The sequence below is a fragment of the Mytilus galloprovincialis genome, chromosome 3 (genome assembly GCF_965363235.1).
Source record: "Mytilus galloprovincialis chromosome 3, xbMytGall1.hap1.1, whole genome shotgun sequence".
NCBI classification, from domain to species: Eukaryota; Metazoa; Mollusca; class Bivalvia; order Mytilida; family Mytilidae; genus Mytilus; species Mytilus galloprovincialis.
The window spans coordinates 53,950,302-53,973,428 of record NC_134840.1 but is presented as its reverse complement, the minus strand read 5'-3'; the positions used below and the strand labels follow the sequence as shown (position 1 = coordinate 53,973,428).

General features: G+C 31.9%; 1 protein-coding gene across 1 annotated transcript; it reads left to right on the top strand.

The window, feature by feature from the left end:
* Positions 1 to 10,037: 10,037 nt before the first annotated feature.
* On the top strand, positions 10,038 to 22,146 carry LOC143068328 (abscission/NoCut checkpoint regulator-like). The gene is made up of 11 exons (XM_076242277.1): positions 10,038 to 10,232; positions 11,495 to 11,616; positions 12,990 to 13,046; positions 14,198 to 14,361; positions 14,632 to 14,723; positions 15,368 to 15,515; positions 18,229 to 18,516; positions 19,230 to 19,312; positions 20,252 to 20,434; positions 21,193 to 21,317; positions 21,925 to 22,146. The coding sequence occupies exons 1-11, from the start codon at positions 10,185 to 10,187 to the stop codon at positions 21,995 to 21,997; spliced, it is 1,383 nt and encodes a 460-aa protein (XP_076098392.1). The 5' UTR covers positions 10,038 to 10,184; the 3' UTR covers positions 21,998 to 22,146.
* The last annotated feature ends 981 nt before the right edge of the window (positions 22,147 to 23,127 follow it).

The following is a 23,127-nucleotide window of genomic DNA, read 5'->3' as shown; positions in this document are numbered from 1 at the left end:
TGTTTTATTAGGAACGTCGTGTAACGCTGAGTGGCACCAATACCGTGCGTAACGTCTACCCGTTTTTTGGTATTGGCTGAACTTTGAACCAAGACTTCAACGAAATATTCAGCTGAGGAATCTGTCTTAATGAGTTTTGAGGAAAGTTTATCAAAATTTCAGTTTTATTATTATCCCTATAAAATAATCAAATCATATTAAAACTATACTGAATAGAAAGTTCAGAAAAAGATAAACATTTTCAAAGTTTCAAATGTAAAAAAAAACTTTTTCTTGAAGCAAATTTTTTAAAAATTGAATGTCTAGCCACTATGTCCAAACGTTATTTTTGTCCATTCCTTAGGTGAAACATGTTGTATAAATACTAAATGTGCATTTATAATACAAAACTAACATATTTATAAGATACAAACTATAAGTTCATACAAAAGATTAAATGAGTCGGGTGTTTTCACTAACATTATGACCTTAGATTTTTTTTCGGAAAGTATTCCCGATGTCTAGCCATTAAGTCCAAGGGTGTAGTTTTGACGTTTCTGCACAGTGGCGTCTTTTATACAAATACACACTATTTACGAACTGTTGAGGCAGTTAAATGATGCCGGGTAATGTTCATTCCAAAATGGTCTGCTAAATCAAAATAACACTCAGATTAGAAAAACTTACACACATAAGGATTAAACCCTTTATAGACACAGGGGAAAAGGGGGGATGGGCCGAGGGATAATTTGTTATGGACAAAAGTTTTCACGCAAATCTAAAACACCTTTATAGATTACAAACCGATTAGAATCCGAGTTACAAAGGTCTTATAAATTTTAAACAACTATAAAAAGATCGAGAAATAGTCTCAAAACTCGAACAGATATTGGACAAAATTAAATTGTAATGAGTTCAATCTAAAAAAAAAATCATTTCAACTAAAATCATTATAAAAAGTAATATTGCTGAATTATTATATGACCGATTTTTATGAAATAAATACTATAAATTTTTATGTTCAATTTGTCAAAAAAATGTTCAGGCTAAATTTATCTTCTCATGTATCCCTCCGGAAGCAAGATTTTTTCTAAAGGTTGCTATGTATTCTATCGAAAATAAAATTGGAAAAATTTGTATTTGTTTTCATCTAATCACAGATCAGAAAATAAAAACTATCCTTACGTAATTAATTGCCTTATACATGATAAATTTTGAAACATTTCTTCAGCTTATGGTATTTATTTGATAAAAGTCGATCGAGTATGTACTCCGCTCTTGATAACAAAATGTCAAAGTTAGTATATGGCGTTAAATTTGTCAATTATACATGTTACGTCTTGCGACGCAATACCGTGCGTAACGTCAAAATGAATATGTCCAACGGAAAAAGAAATCCATACACATACGAATAAGTAGAATTTGATAAATTCTCGAAATTGAGGCCAATTTTGCCCCTTATAGCCCCTTCTGTCAAATTTTAGAAAGACACCTTATTATTACTAAACAAACAACCCAATAATTAACAAAAATGAAAAATTTAAAAAGTTGGATAAATGGGAAGACACCGTTATATATTTTAGTATCATTTCAGTTATTCTGTATAATCCCTGACGTTTTTTCTATTGATTATACATAATCCCTGAAAATTGTAGTGATTATATATAATCCCTAAACTAACCAGTGATTATACATAATCCCTGAAAATTTTAGGGATTCTACATAATCCCTGATTATACAAATTCACTGTAACATATATATATGTCAGAGGTGAAATCGAAGGTAACATTTTTTAAAATCTTTAAACAGCAATAAATATATATATATATATATATAGTGATTTTGTTGCCATTGCTGGAAAAATAGAAAATATGTCATTTTCATTAGATAAAGGAAGCCAAATTAAAAACTGTTTTGTTTACACATATCTGAGACTACTATAACACAGTGTTATATAGTAGTCTCAGCACATATGCAATTTGAATATCAAGTTTATAAGTTGACTTTTTTTCAAAAGCAAATTTTATACATTTTTTTATGTTTGAAGCTAAATGATTGTCACAACTAATCACTTTTTATACGACCGCAAAAATTAAAAATGTTTTGGTCGTATATTGGTATCACGTTGTCAGCGCACGGTCCGAAGACGCGGATGGTTTCCGGATAATAAGTTTAGTATAAGTGAATAGAATTCAATAAAAGTTTAACACTATGTTTATGACCACAAAAGAAAGCTTGGGATTGATTTTGGGGGTTATGATCCCAACAGTTTAGAAATTAGGGGCACAAATGGGCCTAAAACAAGTATTTATCTATTTTCAGGACAAAAAGTTGTGTATAAGTATTTTAGTTGCTCTGAAATTATACCACAATGTTCATACCATTAAGTAGAAGGTTGGGATTTATTTTAAGGGTTATGGGGCAAACAGTCTAGGAATTAAGGGACAAAAAGGGGCCAAAAACAATCATTTTTGTAGTTTCAGGACAATAACTTATGTATAACTATATCCATCTGTCTGACATTGTACCACAAGGTTCCATATAACAAAGGCTTGGATTCAGTTTGGGGTTATTATCCTTCAACAGATAGGAATAACGGGCCAAAAAAGGGTAAAAAAGAAGCATTTTTCTAGTTTACAGACAATTACTTTTGTTCAAGTGTATGGATCTCTCTGAAATTATACTAGGTTCTATAAGGTTTCTTACTACAAAGGAAAGGCTGGAATTGAATTTTTGGGTTCTTGCTTCAAGGGTGGAAGTTTCAAGAAGTGAGAGGCAAAAAAAGGGGCCCAAATAAGCATTTTTGTAGTTTTCAGTCAATAACTTGTGTTTAAGTGTATGAATTTCTCTGGAATTATACCACAAGCACAAGTTTGCATACCATGAAGGGATGGTTAGTATTGACCTTTATTTTGGTGGTTGGGAAAGGGGGGGGGGGTAATGGCTCAAACAATTTGGAATTAGGGGCAAAAAAAGGGGAAAAACTAGGTTTTTCTGGGCAATGGACAAATAAGACAATTTAAAAGCAGTGTAAGGGAGGTAACTCAAAAACATTTAACATACAATGTTGGGTATGTGTGGATTTACCTCCCTTACACTGCTTGTAAATTATGTATAAAGAAATGTCAGGTTTTGGAATTATTGCAAAAAAGGGGGGTGGTAGTAGTTTTCATTTTTTTTTCCTCCATATTTCTCAAATTCTACATTTTTTGAAAGTTTGAAGAAGAAATCTTTAATTGCACAACATTGTGCAATAGATTTGTAACATCTTGACTTTTGTTTTGTGTCAGAAACTCATATTATGTCGGACCATATGAGTGTAAAACTCGTTTGGTTATTAAAGGGCCGGACCATATGAGTATTTGGACCATATAGAATGAAATTCAAAACAGTGTGGCTGTGGCCATTGATTGACACATTAAATTCATCCATTGACTGGGACAATTTACGTGAACGTTTGTCTGTAACGACCACTGTTCACGACGTACCTACGATAGACATTTAAACTGTGGGGTCACCAAAGGTTTCTTAACGCCTTTAATTATAAAATAATTCGAAAAATTAATCAGGAATGACCTTTATGTTTTGATTTATATAATTGATATAAATCAAAACATCGTGTTATTTCTGATTAATTTTTCGAATTACTTTATTAAGGTGTTGAGAACCTTTGGTGACCCCATAGTTTAAGTGTCTTTAAAAAGTACATAGTGAGCAGAGGTCGTTACATACAAACGTTCACCTAAATCCCAGTCAATGGATGAATTTAATGTGTCAATCAATGGCCACAGCCACACTGTTTTGAATTTCATTCTAGGTATTTTTTAAAATTACATTATAAAAGTTTCAATAATACAAAAACTTTATCTTACAAACCAATCATGATTACATGACAATGCATTATTTTATAATTCGAATACTACGTAAAAATTAAATATTGTCCGGAACATACACACTGTATACTAGAAAACTTCATATGTAGCACAGTAAGCGACATTTTACACAAATACTGCATAGCATAGACTAGTTTATTTTTTTCCAAAAAACAGGGCCCATAAACAGCATACATACAAGTTTGATACTATAATTTAAGTAATTCAGCCAACTATAAGACTACAAATACCTCGTCCATGTTCATATCCTTTTTCATGTTGACTCAACAAAATATTTAGGACTAAACATCTCGGAAAAAAACTTATCTTAGAACACCTACACTGGTGCTGTAACTAAGAAGGCAAACGACACCCTGGATTTCCTAAGAAGAAACTTCGGACATTGCCTACGAATAAGAATTTTACACCTTCGTCAGACCAGCTGTAGAGTTTGATATCACCTCGAGTTATTATTTGATATCAATATGAAAATCAACGAGCCTATGGCGAGTTTTTTTTATTACTATTACTAAAAAAAGTTTGTTTTTTTACGACTGAAAGGATTGTTTGATGATCGTGCCCATTCAAAACAAAATTAGACAACTATCCAAAATAAAGGGGATTATGACAGTAGTAGGTGACTGTTCGGCCTTCTACATGCATTGAGAAAAAAACATATCATAAAGCCAGCTATGAAAAGGCCCCGACCTGACAAATGTTGAAACAATAAAAATATGAAAAAAAACTGACCAATTAATGAGAAACCGTGAATGAACATGAAAACACAGGTATAACAAACATCATCCAACATCATCCACTGAATTACAAGTTATCAAAGTAATGATGCCCACTAACAATACTATGTATTTTGCTCATAATCCAGCCATTGTACCTGATGTTCATTAGTTTTCGTTTGTTGATATGGTTCATAAGTGTTTCTTTTTCTCGTTTTTATTTAGATTAGACTGTTGGTTTTCCCGTTTGAAGGGTTTAACTCTCGTCATTTTTGGGACCCTTCAAATCTAACTGTTCGTTGTGAGCCAATTTGATAAGGCTCCGTGTTGAAGGCCGTACTTTGACATGTAATGTTTTACTTTTATAAATTGTGACTTGGATGGAGAGTAGACTCATTGGCACTCATACCACATCTTCTAATATCTATATAGTAGGCTTATTAGCCGTATTAACAGGAAATACCGAAAGGTGAAGCTATGAGACACATAAGACAGAATAATAATAATGAGACGATAAAAGATACTGAGTTTTAAACCCAAAAGAGATCATTAATACACGCAATAACAGGATTTTAGAAATGATAGTAATAACAACTTGCATCATCGCGGCATGTTTATGTGAGTGAGGGAGGTCATCAACCGACAAGACATTAAGGTTGACATTTGCTGAATCATGCTTATATCTGTATCAACATATGGATCTTGTAGAAAGTCATTGTATCGGAGTTTAGTTTGACGTCCATTATCACTGAACTAGTATACATATTTGTTTAGGGGCTAGCTGAAGGACGCCTCCGGGTGCGGGAGTTTCTCGCTACATTGAAGACCCATTGGTGGACTTCGGCTGTTGTCTGCTCTAGGGTCCGGGTTTGTTGTCGCTTTGACACGTTCCCCATTTCCATTCTCAATGTTATATACTTATGTCATTTACAATTGATTGTCCTTCATATGAATATCATTTCATTTATAAAACAACGATACAAACAAAATTATCTCATAGTTTTATATTTCAGAGATACGGTATTTTACAAATAGTGGCGTGGTTTAGTATCCAAGAAATGAGAGTGCATGGCTGATTAAATACTTTCCTTTAATCAAAATTAACGTCAACAAAAAAGAAATACGCCCTAAATCGAAGTATAACCAGCAGTCACGTATAGTTTTCCCCATAAAACATAAAACAAACCAGTGCTTGCTTAGACGAGACTGTGAGCGAACAATTTAGAGAACATATCTTTTGGACTATCAACTTAAAGTTACGTTACTTTACGTATCAAGATTTCCATACATTTCCAACAGGCCAAAAGGATATCAAGATCTATAAAGGCTATTACCTCAGTTTATATGTTCTTCGTTTTTTTTTCTATGGTTGCTAGTTTACTGATATACATACAGTTACATACATAAGTATACAGGTGGGTGGGGCAACACATTCTTGCACCGCCGTTTAAACGTCCTCAGTTTTTTTATTGATGTTTTCAAGATAAGGAATTAAAAAAAAAATAGCAAAAAGCAACAAAACAAACAAAACAAACAAAACAACCAGAAACGTATTATCCTTTTGTTTGTTTTGTAACAACAAAATTTATATAGTTGCTACATAATGAAAATAAAGGTTAAATCATATATATATATAATACATTATACGACTTTGTTTAAATCAATATATGTCAGATTTTGTATTCATTCTTTGAGATTAAGTATCGTTATAACCACATGAGACATCTCTCCCAACGCAACAAGTCATTACGTGTATTTATTAGAATTATGTTTCTAAAAGATTCGCAAAAATAAAGTTCACTACAAACATAAAACGTAGGTGTCTGTTTTTATAAAAAAAACCAAATGATATTGATACTATTAAAGAAAACAAAGGGTATAAGGGTATCCATCCACAATTTATAACTGTCTAAAAGGTTATTACAACTTTTTTGTATAAACAAACTGTTCAATTTCGAATAAGCCTGACATAACACTACTTTAGGCAATTTTAAACATGAATGCAGCCGTCCAATGCTCCTGCTTACATAAAGAAAGTGATATAACAGCACTGTTAAATCATTAGAACAATCAATAATCAAAGTACTGAAGAACTGAAAATCAGATGACCGCACATTCTGGAGGATGCTCATATTATCTGTACTTGAAAGTAGGGTTAAGATACATACATATATTTTTTCTGAGACAAGTTTATTAAACGTCTGGTCAAGATCCTGTGAATCGTGGATGGAAATTCAAATTTTAATTAAAATTTGTAAAAAAAAATAATTTGATCACGACAACAATCAGATAGTGTTCAGGAAGCGTCGATATTCAACCGTTTCCAAGCGAATATGTCCCGATAATCCCGTTGTGAATCCGCTTCTCATCCGATTCGTATTTTTCGCCAGGTAAAATCCGACCGAGTCTGTCACGACTGCGTCCCGACTCTACCGAATTTTATCCGACAGAAATCAGTGACCAGACAGTGAACCGACGCTGACGGAAGTTATCCGTTCGAAAACTGTCGGCATATTCGGGATGATCAGGTACTGTCGGAACGTAATCCTATCAAGGTCCGCACTATCGCATTCACGCGGCAAACGGCTTTGTCTGGTCTCAGTCGTATTGTTTTCTGTAATTGTTGGGACTCTGACGTGGGTATCATTGACGAATTTCGTATTAATAACGGGACTGTTTCGGAACGGTTTCGGCAAAAACGGTTCGTAATCGACAAGATCTGGATGCAATCTGGACTCAATCGACAGAAAAACAGCTATGAAAAATTACTCCAGATCATTCCCGTTCCACAGGACACCGTCCAGAATACACAAAACATTGTTCGGAATTCGATCCGATACAGCAGAAACTGTCACGACATGGCCACGATTGTAATCCGACTAGACAAGATCGGCTGAGTTGCCCCGAATGTTACGGGACGCACCTAACTGTCGGGGTGCTTTGCCGAACTATTCAGACCCTTCCCGACCCGTAGGAATCTGTTACGAACTAAAACGACTGCGTTCAGACAATGATAGGACATTCCAGATAATTGAGGATACTAATCCGACTTTTTCACTTTTCGTGTCGTATTGCTGTCTGATCTCAAACGGGAGCAATAATCGGCAATGTGTGAACCCCGCATTAAAGACTAAAACTCAATAGGTTATTGTCCGTCAGTTTAAAAACATCGACGGATTTGACGGGTGTGAAGATGCTTAGCAATATATTTAGATGGATTTTAATTTAATGATTTCAAAATCAATATTTATACTGAGGTAAAACAATATTTAAAGAACCAATTACAGTGCATGAGTAGTCATTCATATTTGTACCTTTTAATCCCACGACCAAACCTAAAATTAACATTTGTTTATGAGTAATGCACCCATTTCTGATTTCTTGTATGATGGAATAAACTGAAACGAATATCATGTATTCTAATATGTTCTTATTTTCTAATGGCATTCCAAACTTCTCCGACCCTTCATCCCTGAAGGCCCTTCCATTGTAATAATTATTCAGTTATGTGTTCTTGTCCTGGCTATTGTAATATATTTGTCACTTGACGTAAAGCAAACAACAATCCATTAATCGTATTAAGAAGATACGTACGTATGTCAGAATATTGGATATATGGTAATATTGCAAATGAGGCAGCTGTCTCTCAGAAAACAAAAGGACAAAGATAACTGAATATACTTTAAAAATAAAACATATGTAACAATTAAAAAAACATACATTTTGATGGTGTCAGTTTTAGAAAGTTCAAGACACTAACAACAATAGCAAACACATCAGTTTAATACCAATAAAAACCATTAAATCGAAATATACGATAACTTGACAGTAATACGGCTTTGTAATGAAATGTATCTTGTCTATTTAATATCGTTATGTTTTGACAGTATGAATAAGGTTGGTCGAGTGTCTTCCGCCGCCTTGGATCGGTAAAAATAGCAGAAAGCAAAAGGTCTAGATCTTTTATGAAATGTACAAATTTTGAGAGAGGAATTTCATGCATTGTAAGACTTTTCACGTAAAATAACAAAAATGTATGTAACATAAAAATATTGTCCCCCATGAAATATTGTCTGTCGGACACAATTTCATATAAAATATTGTCCACTGACAGTATTTCATAATGAAATATTGTCCTTGTCCATGAAATTTTGTCACCTCCTTCTGGACAATATTTCACTATGAAATTCTGTTCATGACAATACGTACTTCACTATAAAATACTGACTTTGAAAATATTTTTTAATCTAATTATTACACAATTAGAAATAGTATACAAGCATGCAGCATGCAAATTTTAAGATTTATAATTGAAATTGTTTGTATAGTTAGGATTTTGTATTCGATTACAAATAGTGAGTTTCAAATTTGCATAGATACATGTACATTACAAATTGTTAATTATAAATTAAAGAATTGTCTAATATATGTCAAATTTATAACATTATACTGTACAAATATAAGTAAAGTACTGTCGATCGTTTGTTTTGTAAATATATACACAGGCACGTGTTGCAAAAAAAATAAAAATCCTATATACCTTCTCTTACATGAATATATGTTGATTACCTCCCCTTCATGAGACAAAGTTCCATGACAATCTGTCTATGAAAAATTGTCTCAATACTCACAAAATATAACCAAATTATAACCTCCCTTTAATAGGACACAATTTCATAATATTTATCTGTGAAATATTGTCTCAATTCACACAAAAAATAACCTCCCTTTAACAAGACAAAATTCCATAGTATTCATCTGTGAAATATTGTCTATGTATCAAGGAATTGTATAGTCTGAGACTACTATATAACACAAATCTCTGTGTTATAGTAGTCTCAGGTATACTATACTAATCCTTGTCTTTACAGACAAAATTTCACTATGAAAATTTGTCCTTCTCTTGACATTTTTCCATAGACGCGGACAATTTTTCATGATACGTAGTTATGAAATATTGTCTTGTGGTACAATGATTCATAGGACAATATTTTGTTTACGCCCTGACCCTAGTTTTGCGGTTTCTTCTCTGGGGGCACTATATTAGAGCTATCTTCTCATATTTGTTAGAAAAATTCAACAGGCTAGAAATCCCACATGTAAATGTGTGTTGGTTTTTTTTTTATGTTTAATCAATACAAATTCTGCACAAATGTATTGATTAAAAAAGAGCCCCTGATAAATACTTTTAACAGAGACATATAGTGCAGTGAATTTGTATTATTTGTCTTTTATTCAGAATTCTTTTGAGGGGGAAACTTCATATATATTTCAACATTTTGACCAAATTTAGGGTATTTTCAGAAACAATATCATGCAGTCTGAGTATTGTGGCCGCCATACCAAGGATTTGTATATACATTTGTATCTCAATATATGGCCAAACGTAGTCTTTTTGTGTTGTCGGAACTAATTGCTTGCTGTACCGGTATACAATCTAATTTTAGAGTTCATGATAGAGTTGTCGCCCTTCTGTTATTATTTGACGAAATTTCATGTGATTATTATTGGCTTTTTGTTTTTCTGTTTTGCGAATATGATATGACTGTCATGTAGATTAAATACAAACCCCATTGAGCAAAACACACAGAAACTCGGAATGTCGTGTTATGGATGTGGAACAACTTTCAGTTTATTTAAAAAAGAGGTATAACAGAAAACACATACATTCATTTGACATTTAAAATACATGTAGCTTCATTTAATACATTACTGCCAACCTTTAAAACCTTCAAAAAGGGAGATAGATCTCCCCCTAAGCTATGACATTTTATTGTGAGTCTCATACTAAGCATGCTTTCAAACATCGTATAGAAAATCAGAAGAAATCGAATATGTGAATGAACATGATGTGCAAAAAGATTAATTCTCGAATCATTGTCAAAGGAACTTGATGTTGCCGTTGGTGGTAAAAATTGAAAATATTTCATTCTAATCTGCTTGACTTTTCGATTTGCAGTTTATTTTTTATTTTTTACACTGCCACTTTGTCCAGACAAAGATCTCTTTCTTGTTGGAGATGACAAGCATAACTGAATTTCTATTTTATACTCTCATGCCGAGCAGACCTGAGTGCCAAGCTGGAGATTTATAGACTTCATTACTTAATTTAGAAGTTGTGTTCCTCAAATCTATATATTACCATAAATACAGGTTCAAGTCAAATAGACACCCAGTCAAATAATGTACTAAAATTGAATTCATATAAATCAATAGATCACTAAATGCCACTTTCACAATATTTCTCAAAATAGGGTGAGAATTACATAGGACAGATATGACAACAATTACATTAAGGATTGACATTTAACATAGATGTTTATATCGTAATGCATCAACACCCAAAATTCTGTTTAGTGAACATATTGAGAAATTGATTGAGTCCTTATATTTTTGTGATAATCAACATTCATGAAACTATATCCTATTTAGTGTGATTATGTCCCTAATTGCTAAGCTTTATTGGATACATATGATCAATATGATAAATATGAATATGATGTATAAAAGTTATTATATGTCATAGCATGGCCTTCACCACAGAGCCTAGGTTCATCCTGAAAACTGCAAGCTATAAAGGCCCCAAAATGACTAGTGTAAAACAAATCAAAACAATGTTATAATCTAAAGTAAATACAAAAAAAAAAGAAGAAAAAAAACACCTATGAACCACAATAACAAACAACAACCACTGAATAACAGGCTCCTGACTTAGGACAGGTGCATAACATGCTGAGGGTTTAAATGATTTAACAGGTTCAAAGCAATTTATGAAGCGCAATAACATATATGAAAAAAGTATAATATATAACATATATGAAAATAGTTTTATATATAACATATATGAGAATAGTTTAATATCTTTAAGTTATTGCCAGTAAAACAGTTTTCACATTGTTTAAATTTCAGCATGGCTGTAAAAATTGTGGATTTGCCTTCTGTAATTCCTGTCTAAACAAGAAGATAGCTGTCCCCAAACTGAAGAATGAAAAACACCATGTGTGCAATAAGTGTTTCAACATCTTAACAGGGTTTGTGCTTCTTTCATGTAATTTTAGTTTTGTTAAGGTAGTACATGTAGTTAGTACAAAGTGAAATATGTGGTAACTTTTAAAGTATTAAAAGTCAACCATATTTAAAGTTGTAGTCACATGAATGGGAACTGGAAATTTAGTGCATACTAGAACACACCTGTGATATCGCGGGTCCGTGACTGAATTAAAGTATATAACTATGCTCATGCCTTATTTTAGTATTGATATTGTCATCTGATAAAGTCATGCCGATTATAAGATGCACAGTTTTCTCTGCTTTCAAAATCTTTCTGTTTGAACCCGTCGACCTGGAACCTATCAATTATTGGTAATATTAATAATTTGGAAAAACAAAAGGGCCTGGAATAGAGTATTTTTTACTCAACAGTATACAGCAAAATTCTAAATACACCGTTTGGTGGTGCGCCTGTCAGATGCGGAACGTACAGATAAGGTAATAGGTAACAGGTGAATATACTATTGGTATCGGTGTCGGACTCGATACGAACTTCTTAATTATTAGCAATATTAATAACGTAGAAAACAAATGGGCTTTGACTGGTGTAATTTTTAATCAACACTATTGTACTATATTAGTTATATAAAAAGTTGAATTCTTTGATTCATCGTTTTTCACGTGATGACAGCTGGCAAATTGGACCTCGTTATTTTAGTGTTATAGATGCTTGTTAAGGTCTGAACATTTCAAGATATTTACTAAACTAGGGATGACTCATGATCAGAATTTGAAGTTCACAAAAACATGGAAGTGCAATAGTGTCTAACTGTCAATGAGACATTGTGTCCTATTGACACATGCTTTTGTTATATTTTGATTTTTACAGAAATTAAAAAAAATATTGGTTTTTATTTCACTTGTAACATTCTATACCATGTATATTTAAATAATTATCAATCTGTCAAAATTCTATACTGAGGTATTGCTTTCCTAAAAGTTATGTCCTTATAGAAACACATGCAATAGATCTAAAACAATTATACTGTCACTCTACCAGTTTGTGCTATATAGTATATTGCATTTACCTGATCTATCTGTTCATCCCTCCATCCTTTGTTTTCGTCTGCACAACAAATATTTCCGTCACACTTTTCTCAGGTCCTACTGAACAGAATGACTTCCGATTGGTCAAAAGCTTGACCATGATGAGTTGTAACCTTTGACTACTTTTCATATCTGTCTGACATGTCCTTTCTGTTTTATACTCTTTTTTTTAAATATATTAAATGAAACTAAATTTTTTGTCACTCTTTTCTCAAGATATGCGTAAAACAGAATTACTCTATTTTCACAATAGGAAGAAAAGAGTATTGTTGACACAATTTTTGAAAAAATTCTTATTTTTTTGTAGAAAAATAAAACCTCAGGATGATTCTGGAAGATATTCTCCTCCTGAGGCATACAAAAAGTGAGTTTTAGTAACTGAGTAATATACTGGTGACGGTATATAATTTTGATAATCTTCAATCTTTTAAACACTTTCATACAAAAAATATATAATATTTTAATCATCATTTCAATATATGTAAGGGCTATTCCAGAAAAAAATGTATGGGGGGGTTGGAAGGCACATTGTATAAATAATACATGGGTGATGGGTATCAGAGCAACTTTTCACACTATAATGCACTATAATTCTAAATTACAATTGTCTGGGTGGCAGGTGCTGACAAAAACTGCCTTCCAACCCCCCCATACATTTTTTTCTGGAATAGCCCTAAAACATTTCTATGAGGCTTCAGAGTTATTTAATGTTTTTTTGTGTCAACTGGAGAATTTAAGAATTCTTTTGAAGCGTCTTGTTCTGTAATTTTTAACAATTCTCAATACTACATATTCCAGTATTCATCAAAAGTTAAAAAATCAATTTTAGTTAAGGGGAGATAACTGTTAATTTTCATTATTTTGGAGTGTTGTTGATATATACCAGTAAATCCTTTAATGAATTTAAAACCTTATAATTCGTAGTTTTAAGCCTTCAATAAAAAAAAAAAAATAAAAGATAATTATTTACTTATACAGTGTAACCTGTGTAATTCAACACACTGGGGGAGTATTGAATACTCAAGTGTCGGATTAGGCAGATTACAGTGTACTTTCCATCAAAATATCAAGTATTTTGTATTGAGGTTTTTGTAAGAGGATTGGTAATAAACAGAACAATTTTCAAATTTTGCCTTGGTTAAAATCTGTAGTTCATCATACAGTGTACAAATATTTATATATTGTTATATTCAAGAGCAGACTATTCAAGATTTTATATTTTTTTAAAATTTTTATTATTTATAACTTCCAATTTGCAACATAATATACACAAATATAATAGCAATATATAATATATAAATCTAGATATTATCTTATCAATACATCTTTCTATTAGAAACTTTTTTTTTTTAATATATACAAATATAAGATAAAGAGTAAAGCAGTTTAATTTGAACACCGGAGAGAGAGAGAGAGAGAGAGATAGAAAGGGGCAGAGAGTGAGAGAGAATAGTGTGGTGAGTTTTCAATATAATTCAATTCATCTATCAAGATTTTATATTGATTTCTGATTAGGCGTGTGGCAGCATTAGAAGAGAGAGAAAAGGGTGGTGGCAGTCATGGTAGTAAGCCACATCATACAAAACCAGCTGGCAAACCAGAATATAAACACCTTGCAAAACCTGAGAGGGAAATACAAGAAAGATTAGATAAGTTAAAGGAAGATAGAATACAAAAAGGTATAAAACAGTTTTTAAAATAACTCTTAAGAGAAACATTTTTGCAGAAATGTTAATAAAGTTCAAATAATATATGTTGAAATTATTTAATTGAATTGCAAACCCTAACGCACAATTATAAAAATTGTTAAATTTAGAAACATGCATTAGTTTTATGCTGATAGGACAAATATTGCTTTATTTAAATGATTGCAAGTTTCAAACAAATAGATAATGGCCCTTCTTTAATGTAATTAACTCATCTATTTAAAATAAAAATCTTTATTTCAGAAAAAAACAGTCCATCACAAAAAAATATAGAAGAAAGACTTTCAAAGTTAAAAGGAGAAAATGCAGCCACAGCAGCAGTATCTAAGAAACCAGTACGATGATTTTAAAGTAGATAGACCTTATTACAGTGGTCTCTATTATGTTCACTTAATTTACCACAGTCGAAACAGAGGATACTGTCATTACATGCAGAAAGTTATTAAAACAATGATAAAATGCATGCCATTCAGGAGAAAATGCATTATTTTTGTTACCTACCGTAACTTATTCATGTAATTAGTAATGATGAAATCAGAACATGGAAAAAGCATACCGTAGTTGTATCAGCGACTTATAAAAAAAGCATACCGTAGTTGTATCAGCGACTTATAAAAAAAACATACCATAGTTGTATCACGGACTTATAAAAATAAGGACAAGCGGTGTAATGTACCATTATTCACCAGAGACCAAAGGAAAAGGCTGCTAACAACAATATAGCACTTAACAACTTTCAACAATGAGCAAAACCCATACCATATACAGAACAGACAGCAACCAAAAACAAAGCATGTATTCAGGGCAATTAAATAAATATATATTGAATAATAGTATGTTCTTTTATACATTTTAATTAACTTTCACACTATTTCAAAAACAAAACAATTTTTGAGAAAGAGGAGATAATCATGACGTATCATATAATACATCTGGCTTTGTCATCTTCAAAAAACAACCTAATTTTCCTTTTCTTTAGGCATACCATGCTCCAGACAGAAGAACACAACAGGATCAAATTAATGACTTATTGGATGAAATTGGAGAGGAAATAGAAATAGATTCACATAGACCTGACCCTGTAAAGGACATTGAAAATAGACTAGCTGGTCTGAAAGGAAATCCAGGTATAGAGAATACTTATGTTTTTATACGACCGCAAAAATTTAAATTTTTCGTCGTATATTGTATCACGTTGGTGTCGTCGTCTGCGTCGTCGTCGTTCGAATACTTTTAGTTTTCGCACTCTAACTTTAGTAAAAGTGAACAGAAATCTATGAAATTTTAACACAAGGTTTATGACCACAAAAGGAAGGTTGGGATTGATTTTAGGAGTTTTGGTCCCAACATTTTAGGAATTAGGGGCCAAAAAGGGCCCAAATAAGCATTTTTCTTGGTTTTCGCACCATAACGTTAGTATAAGTAAATAGAAATCTATGAAATTTAAACACAAGGTTTATGACCATAAAAGGAAGGTTGGTATTGATATGGGAGTTTTGGTCCAAACAGAATAAGGGGCTCAAAGGGTCCAAAATTAAACTTTGTTTGCACTATAACTTTAGTTTGTAAATTGAAATCTATGAAATTTTGACACAAGGTTTATGACCACAAAAGGAAGGTTGGGATTGATTTTGGGAGTTTTGGTTCCAACAGTTTAGGAATTAGGGGCCAAAAAAGGGCCAAAATAAGCATTATTCTTGGTTTTCGTACAATAACTTTAGTATAAGAAAATAGAAATCAATGAAATTTAAACACAAGGTTTATGACCACAAAAGGAAGGTTTGGATTGATTTTGGACGTTTTGGTCCCAACAGTTTAGGAATTAGGGGCCAAAAAGGGGCCCAAATAAGCATTATTTTTGGTTTTCGCACCATAACTTTAGTATAAGTGAATAGAAATCTATGAAATTTAAACACAAGGTTTATGACCATAAAAGGAAGGTTGAGTTTGATTTTGGGAGGTTTGGTCCCAACAGTTTAGGAATAAGGGGCCCAAAGGGTCCAAAATTGAACTTTGTTTGATTTTATCAAAAATTGAATAATTGGGGTTCTTTGATATGCTGAATCTAAAAATGTACTTAGATTTTTGATTATTGGCCCAGTTTTCAAGTTGGTCCAAATCGGGGTCCAAAATAAAATTTGTTTGATTTCATCAAAAATTGAATAATTGGGGTTCTTTGATATGCCAAATCTAACTGTGTATGTAGATTCTAAATTTTTGGTCCCGTTTTCAAATTGGTCTACATTAAGGTCCAAAGGGTCCAAAATCAAACTTAGTTTGATTTTAACAAAAATTGAATCATTGGGGTTCTTTGATATGCTGAATCTAAAAATGTACTTAGATTTTTGATTATTGGCCCAGTTTTCAAGTTGGTCCAAATCGGGGTCCAAAATAAAATTTGTTTGATTTCATCAAAAATTGAATAATTGGGGTTCTTTGATATGCCAAATCTAACTGTGTATGTAGAAATATCTAATTGCACAATGATGTGAAATAGCAATCAATTTTCAATTGGAGTTATCTTTCTTTGTCCAGAATAGATATTTGTGCTATAGCAAGATATTTTCAATATTCTTTGAAAATTTGAGTTATCTTTCTTTGTCCAGAATAGTAGTTGAATCAACTTAAATCATTGTTTTATACAATATACAATGTATTTTCACTTTTCTACCAACTGATAAATTAAAACAATCTTTACCATTCAGTGATAAAAAGCACTTTTTTTTACATTTTAATATTTTATGATGTATTTAAATGAGCAGTTATTGTTGCAAACTCCATTAGAAATTTGAATTGAGATCAGTTTTGGAATAAGGGAAAGGGGGATGTGAAAACAAAATTAGGGGGGGGGGGCAATTTTTCTCATTTCATATTTCATAAATAAAAAGAAAATTTCTTCAAACATTTTTTTGAGAGGATTAATATTCAACAGCATAGTGAAATTTTTTTTTTAAAGTTCATTAGACCACATTCATTCTGTGTCAGAAACCTATGCTGTGTCAACTATTTAATCACAATCCAAATTTAGAGCTGAATCCAGCTTGAATGTTGTGTCCATACTTTGCCCAAATGTTCAGGGTTCAACCTCTGCGGTCGTATAAAGCTGCGCCCTGCGGAGCATCTGGTTTAATGCTTTTGTTAATGTGTTTGTAACAAATCATAATACAAGTTTGGACTATAAATAGATAATATAAGTTTAGCCTTATAAGAAATAAAAGAAGAATGCATCAAGATGATATACATGTATGTCTTGAATAATGATGTAAAATATATTTTATAACTTACAACTCTCCACCCAAGACACAATGTGTAAAAAGTAAATAGTTGTAGGTCAAAGTATGACTTTTAATACTGAGCCTTGGTTCACAGCAAAAAACAAGCTATAAAGGGCCAGTAAATGACTAGTGTGAAACAAATCAAACAGGAAAACCAACAGTCAAATCTATATAAAAAACGAGAAACACTTATGAACCACACCAAGCAACGACAACCACTGAACAACACGCTCCTGACAGGTGCATACAAAAGAAGAGAGTTTAAACGTTTTACCAGTGGCCAACCTTTGCCTGAACCTGTAACTGAGTTTAACAGTACATGTACAACATAAAAAGACACATTATAAAATATCAATTGAAATGGCATAACCATTTATGAGATTTTAGTCAAATTGTTCTCTATGTATTAGAGTACTGATATTTGGTATCAACATATATGTAAGCATCACATACTTTGGATGCATTTCCATATCCTTTGCTCTTCAAATTCATATTTACAAAAAGTGTGCAATAGCTCAAAATGTTTATACTTACTGGTATAATGTTTTTTTAATTTCCTTCACAGAATCTGACAAACCAAGTAATGGAGAATCTAAAAAACCCAGTAACAATCTAAACAGGGAAGACTCACAAGAAACAGTGCCATATACAAAGAATATAGATAACACACAAACAACAGACACACGAACAAATGATGAGATTCCATTAGAAGAAATGCAGAGGTTGATAGCAGAGGCATCAAAAGAGTTAGATGTTGATGCACATAAAGCATTAGAAGATCTACAGAAAGACAAAGATATCATGAAAAGACTACAGGAAGTGAAAAATAAAAAGAAAGAGGATGTGAATAAAGGTACAAAATTTAATAATGGACAATCACAAAAAATCACAAACGTAATTTTAGACTTCTGAGATGAAATGTATTTGAGAGGACAAGCTCATGAGGTAGTCGAGACCATAATCAAGGTTTGTCTCTAATGTTTATGAATTATTTGGCCCTGAAGGACTAACAATAAGGAAGACATTGTTTTTACTATACTGATGTTAGTATCATATTTGAATAACCACCTGAGTTTCAAGCACATAAATACATGTCTGAAACCACAGTTCTTTGTTCAGAAGATATGCCTTTAAGCTTTCACTGTTTGGCTCAAAAGTTCAAATTAATTCTAAACCCAAATTGGTCTCCAGAATCTTTTATCAGCAGAATATGAATACTGCTAAGTGAAAGTGTAGTGATGTCAAAACTATGAATACTGCTAAGTGAAAGTGTAGTGATGTCAAAACTATGAATACTGCTAAGTGAAAGTGTAGTGATGTCAAAACCTTTTTCGTAGGTATACTGTCAATTAAATAATTTAAAAGAAGTCAAAATGGCAAAATTTGGGTGATATGTCTGCTCATACTTTCAGATGAAAATGTTTTTCATCTGGTTTCTATAAAATTATCTGTTATGTGTGACTCGAAAATAATCTACCTTTTATTCATATAAAACAATAATAAATTATATACCGACTTTATTGTATAGTAAGAGTGAATAAAGGAGATGAATTCATTCTTTAACAGATACTGATGAAAAGAGTGCAGATGAAATATCAGACAGTGACAATGAGAATGAAGAAACACTAACAAAGAATCTCATTAAACAAGTATGTACAGACATTAATTAATTGATTGCTTATGTTAAAAATATGTGTTTTACAATGCATTTATAATTTGCAGGATATAAAAGTGCTGAAAAAAATTATGGGTATGTTCTTTCAAGTATTAAAGTTTTAAATTGACAGCAGTTCAAAAGGTTATATATAAAAGAAACTTTCTCAACTTTGAATTGTTTAATATTTGTCATTTCAGGGCCTTTTATAGCTGACTATGTGGTATGGGCTTTTCTCATTATTAAAGGCTGTACAGAGACGTATAGTTGTTAATTTCTGTGTCATTTGGTCTCTTGTGAAGAGTTGTCTCATTGGCAAACATAACACATCTTTTTTATATTTATAATTTAAGAAATAATTGATGCAAGCTATACTTTATTATAGTTTTAACATGGGTAGGCAGTATATTTTAATTGTTTTTGCCCGAGCGATAGTGAGGGCTAAAACAACACGAATATAATGCCTACCCATGTTAAGACTACAATAAAGTATAGCTTGCGTCAATTTTTTCAATTCTGATTAGGACAATTAAGGTAATTCCTATGTCCGATGTGTATAAGAGTAAAGCAATTGTGTAGGCTTCCAAGAACCTCCCTTTTTTGTTTATCATGAAGCAAACGGCTGGCACTGATTTTTCAGAGGGAGGAGTTTTTGAACAGCCAGCATGAACTAGGTCAAATATGTCAATTTCAGAATGCAACACATTACAGTCATAATAAATGAATAAGTAACAACATGTGCATCTTTTAAGAGTTTGGAAGTGTTTTAAGTTAATGAAATATATTAAATGCATGCCAATTTGATAAAATTCGTTATTCTGCAGTAGTCAATATACGCATGTGCAAAAAAAAAATATTGGATTTAGAGCATGGGTTTATTCATAAAGCAAAAGAAGCATGTCATACTAGAATAATTTTTTTTTTTTTTTTTCAGATATTAGAAGAAAACAAATTAGATGAAGCAGCAGCTAAGGATGGGGTAAACACTTCAGAGACAAGCTCTTCAAGGGAAGAAAAAAATAGAATATCTTCAAAGGATTCAAAGAAAAGTAAAGAAAAATCGAAGAAAGACAAGAAATCTAAGAAAGTACTGAATACAGAGCCAAAAAGACAACAGGTAAAATATGATATAACACATGGGTGTGTAATCCCTGTATTGTTTTACCATGAGAATAATTATGGAAGATAAAACAATTAAATAGTATCAGAACATTTATATAAATGAAATTTTTTCATAGAACAGTACACAAGAACTTTTTTGTGATGATTTTTTTTTACATACTTAGCGAATGCATAAAATGTGTAAAAATATTCCCTGTGAAAATAGTATGTAGAAAGCCAAATGATATTAATATGTAAGGCATTATTGTCCAATTTTTCTGAAGAACAACAAATCACGACTTACTGAAATTTGCTTTCAGACTTCATGTAAGAATGGTGTATGATGTAATGTCATGTCTAATGAATTATGCCTACAATGAATGGCCATGTATGACATTTTTGTTTTAGCTTGAAATTTGGTATCAAACTTCCTGTGAGCATACAATATCCTGTGAGGCTTTTTCACATCCATCGCTCATCAGTGTCCTGTTTAAGGAACATTTATATGTTCACCTTGCTGACTTTAGGTTATCATCAATTACATATGTAAGAAAACATAATGTTCACTTTCCAATATAACTGTGACTTGCTTTTGTGTTGCTCTTCAGCTATTACAGATAATTCAAGTTTTCGACCCAATTGCATATTGGTACATATTGTTATTATAAAGAGTCAACTCACAGTTATATCATTTATGTCTGTGTTTATAGGGCTTCCGTGCTTGTCAGACACCTTTACTAGAATTATTACATAATCTTTTCTGTTCTTATTTAGGTGGAGGAAAACAATAGTGATGTTGAAGATGATGATGAGTTACCATATTGTGTGATGTGTACAGAAGATGCTTCCATTCGTTGCCATGGTTGTGACCTTGACCTATATTGTGAAAGATGTTGGAAGTAAGATTTTTTTTATAACCAAGTAAAAAATAAAATTCTGAAAACAGTTATTAATATTTTGATGGAACTTGTTACACATGACTCTCAAATTTTAGTATTAATTATGGCATTGGTCTACTAGCAGTGTCTAGCTGATCATTTAATATATTTTAGATATAGAATCCTTTAAGATATGGGAAAGTTTTCAAGTGTAAGTCCATTTTCTCAGAAAACAATGATGTGGATTGAGTAATTGAAGGTAATTTGACCTGTGCTTAGTCTCATTTTCATGACAGGCATTGGTGTTTTATTGTTCTGCCTGTGACGATTGTGCCAAAATGGTAATCAAGCAGTGGTGGACTGCAACATTTTTCTGTTGTCCTTGACCTCATTTCATGGTTCAGTACTGTGTAAGTAATTTCCTTACAAAAAATTGGGGTGCTAAGTTGTGGTGGCTGTGACTTCTCTAGCTCCATGTTTGATATCTTATATTTGAAAGAGTAGAAGCAACAGATATTTCATATCTTGTATGCAGATACCTTGATTAATTTGCTTCTATTTCAAGAATTTGTGACATCAATTAAAACTCATAAATACCTGTAAAAACTCTTTTTTTTTTCTTTTTTAGAGAGAGTCATGTCCAGTTTGAAATGGATGATCATGTGACCTCCAAATATCTACAGAAAAAAGGAAGGACTTAGCAAGGATATACTCATTTATATATTATCTACCATGGCATTTTAATTATGCAAATCTTTACATTTGCTTGTTTACAAATGTGTAATAGCATAAGATTTCAATGATACGATGTGTTTCTCAGATATCATTGCTGACCTGTATTTAACAAGCACACAGAATAGTCTATGTGAATTATATGTTGATATGCAAAGGGAGATAACTTAAATTCTTAATTCTAAATTTTTATAAATTCAGAAGATTACAAAATACAATTGTTTTTCTCTTGGCTATAATAGTATCTGTTTTAGAGATACAGACTTCAAGAAGTAATCTTGTTATAAATAAAGAAAACTTTTTGGCAAATATTATTCTAAATCCCAAATTTAGGTTCTCATTGCTTTTCTTGAAATATTTTTTTAGTTAGTTATCTCCCTTGTCTTTCAATACTGTCAACGTTTTAGATAAATTCTTAGTATATTATTGGGCAAAGTAATTGATTAAGAGAATAGATTTGCCTTTGTTCAATGGAGTAGTCAACAAGCTATCTTGTAATGATAAATGTAAGATGCACTTCAAATCCAATTATAATAAGTCTTACTCTCATTTCTTATAAATTGCACATAATCTTTATATCAATGGCTGTGGCCATGTTACACAATAGTTTATTGTAACCTAAGCGTTGATTAAATGATGGCTTCCATTTCTAGTTGTGTTTTTCAGTTTTCATATAATATATTTTACATCCTAAACTATATCAATTTAGACCATACTACAAATTATATGATCATAGTGTGTTTTTACCAGTTAACCATTTGTCAACATTGTGGCCCTGAAAGCTTCTTAATGTGTTTAAAATTATTTTAACTCACACTGTTTAAGATCCTTTTTCATAGAAAAGTTGAAACTGGGGTTTTGCTAACCTTATCCAAAAAGGGCAGCGTTAGCTATTTTGGCAACTGTTGTCTATCAAAGTATGAAACTCAGTATTTAAACTTTTAAAAAATTTTCGTCTGAATCCAGAGTCCCTTTAAGCCAACTTATTCATAATCATCTTAAGATTGTGTACTTTCAGAGTTTAGCATGTGTTTCCCATCTGATTCATCTAAAACATGGCTGCTGTTACTGAAAATAGAACATAATAAAACATAAAACT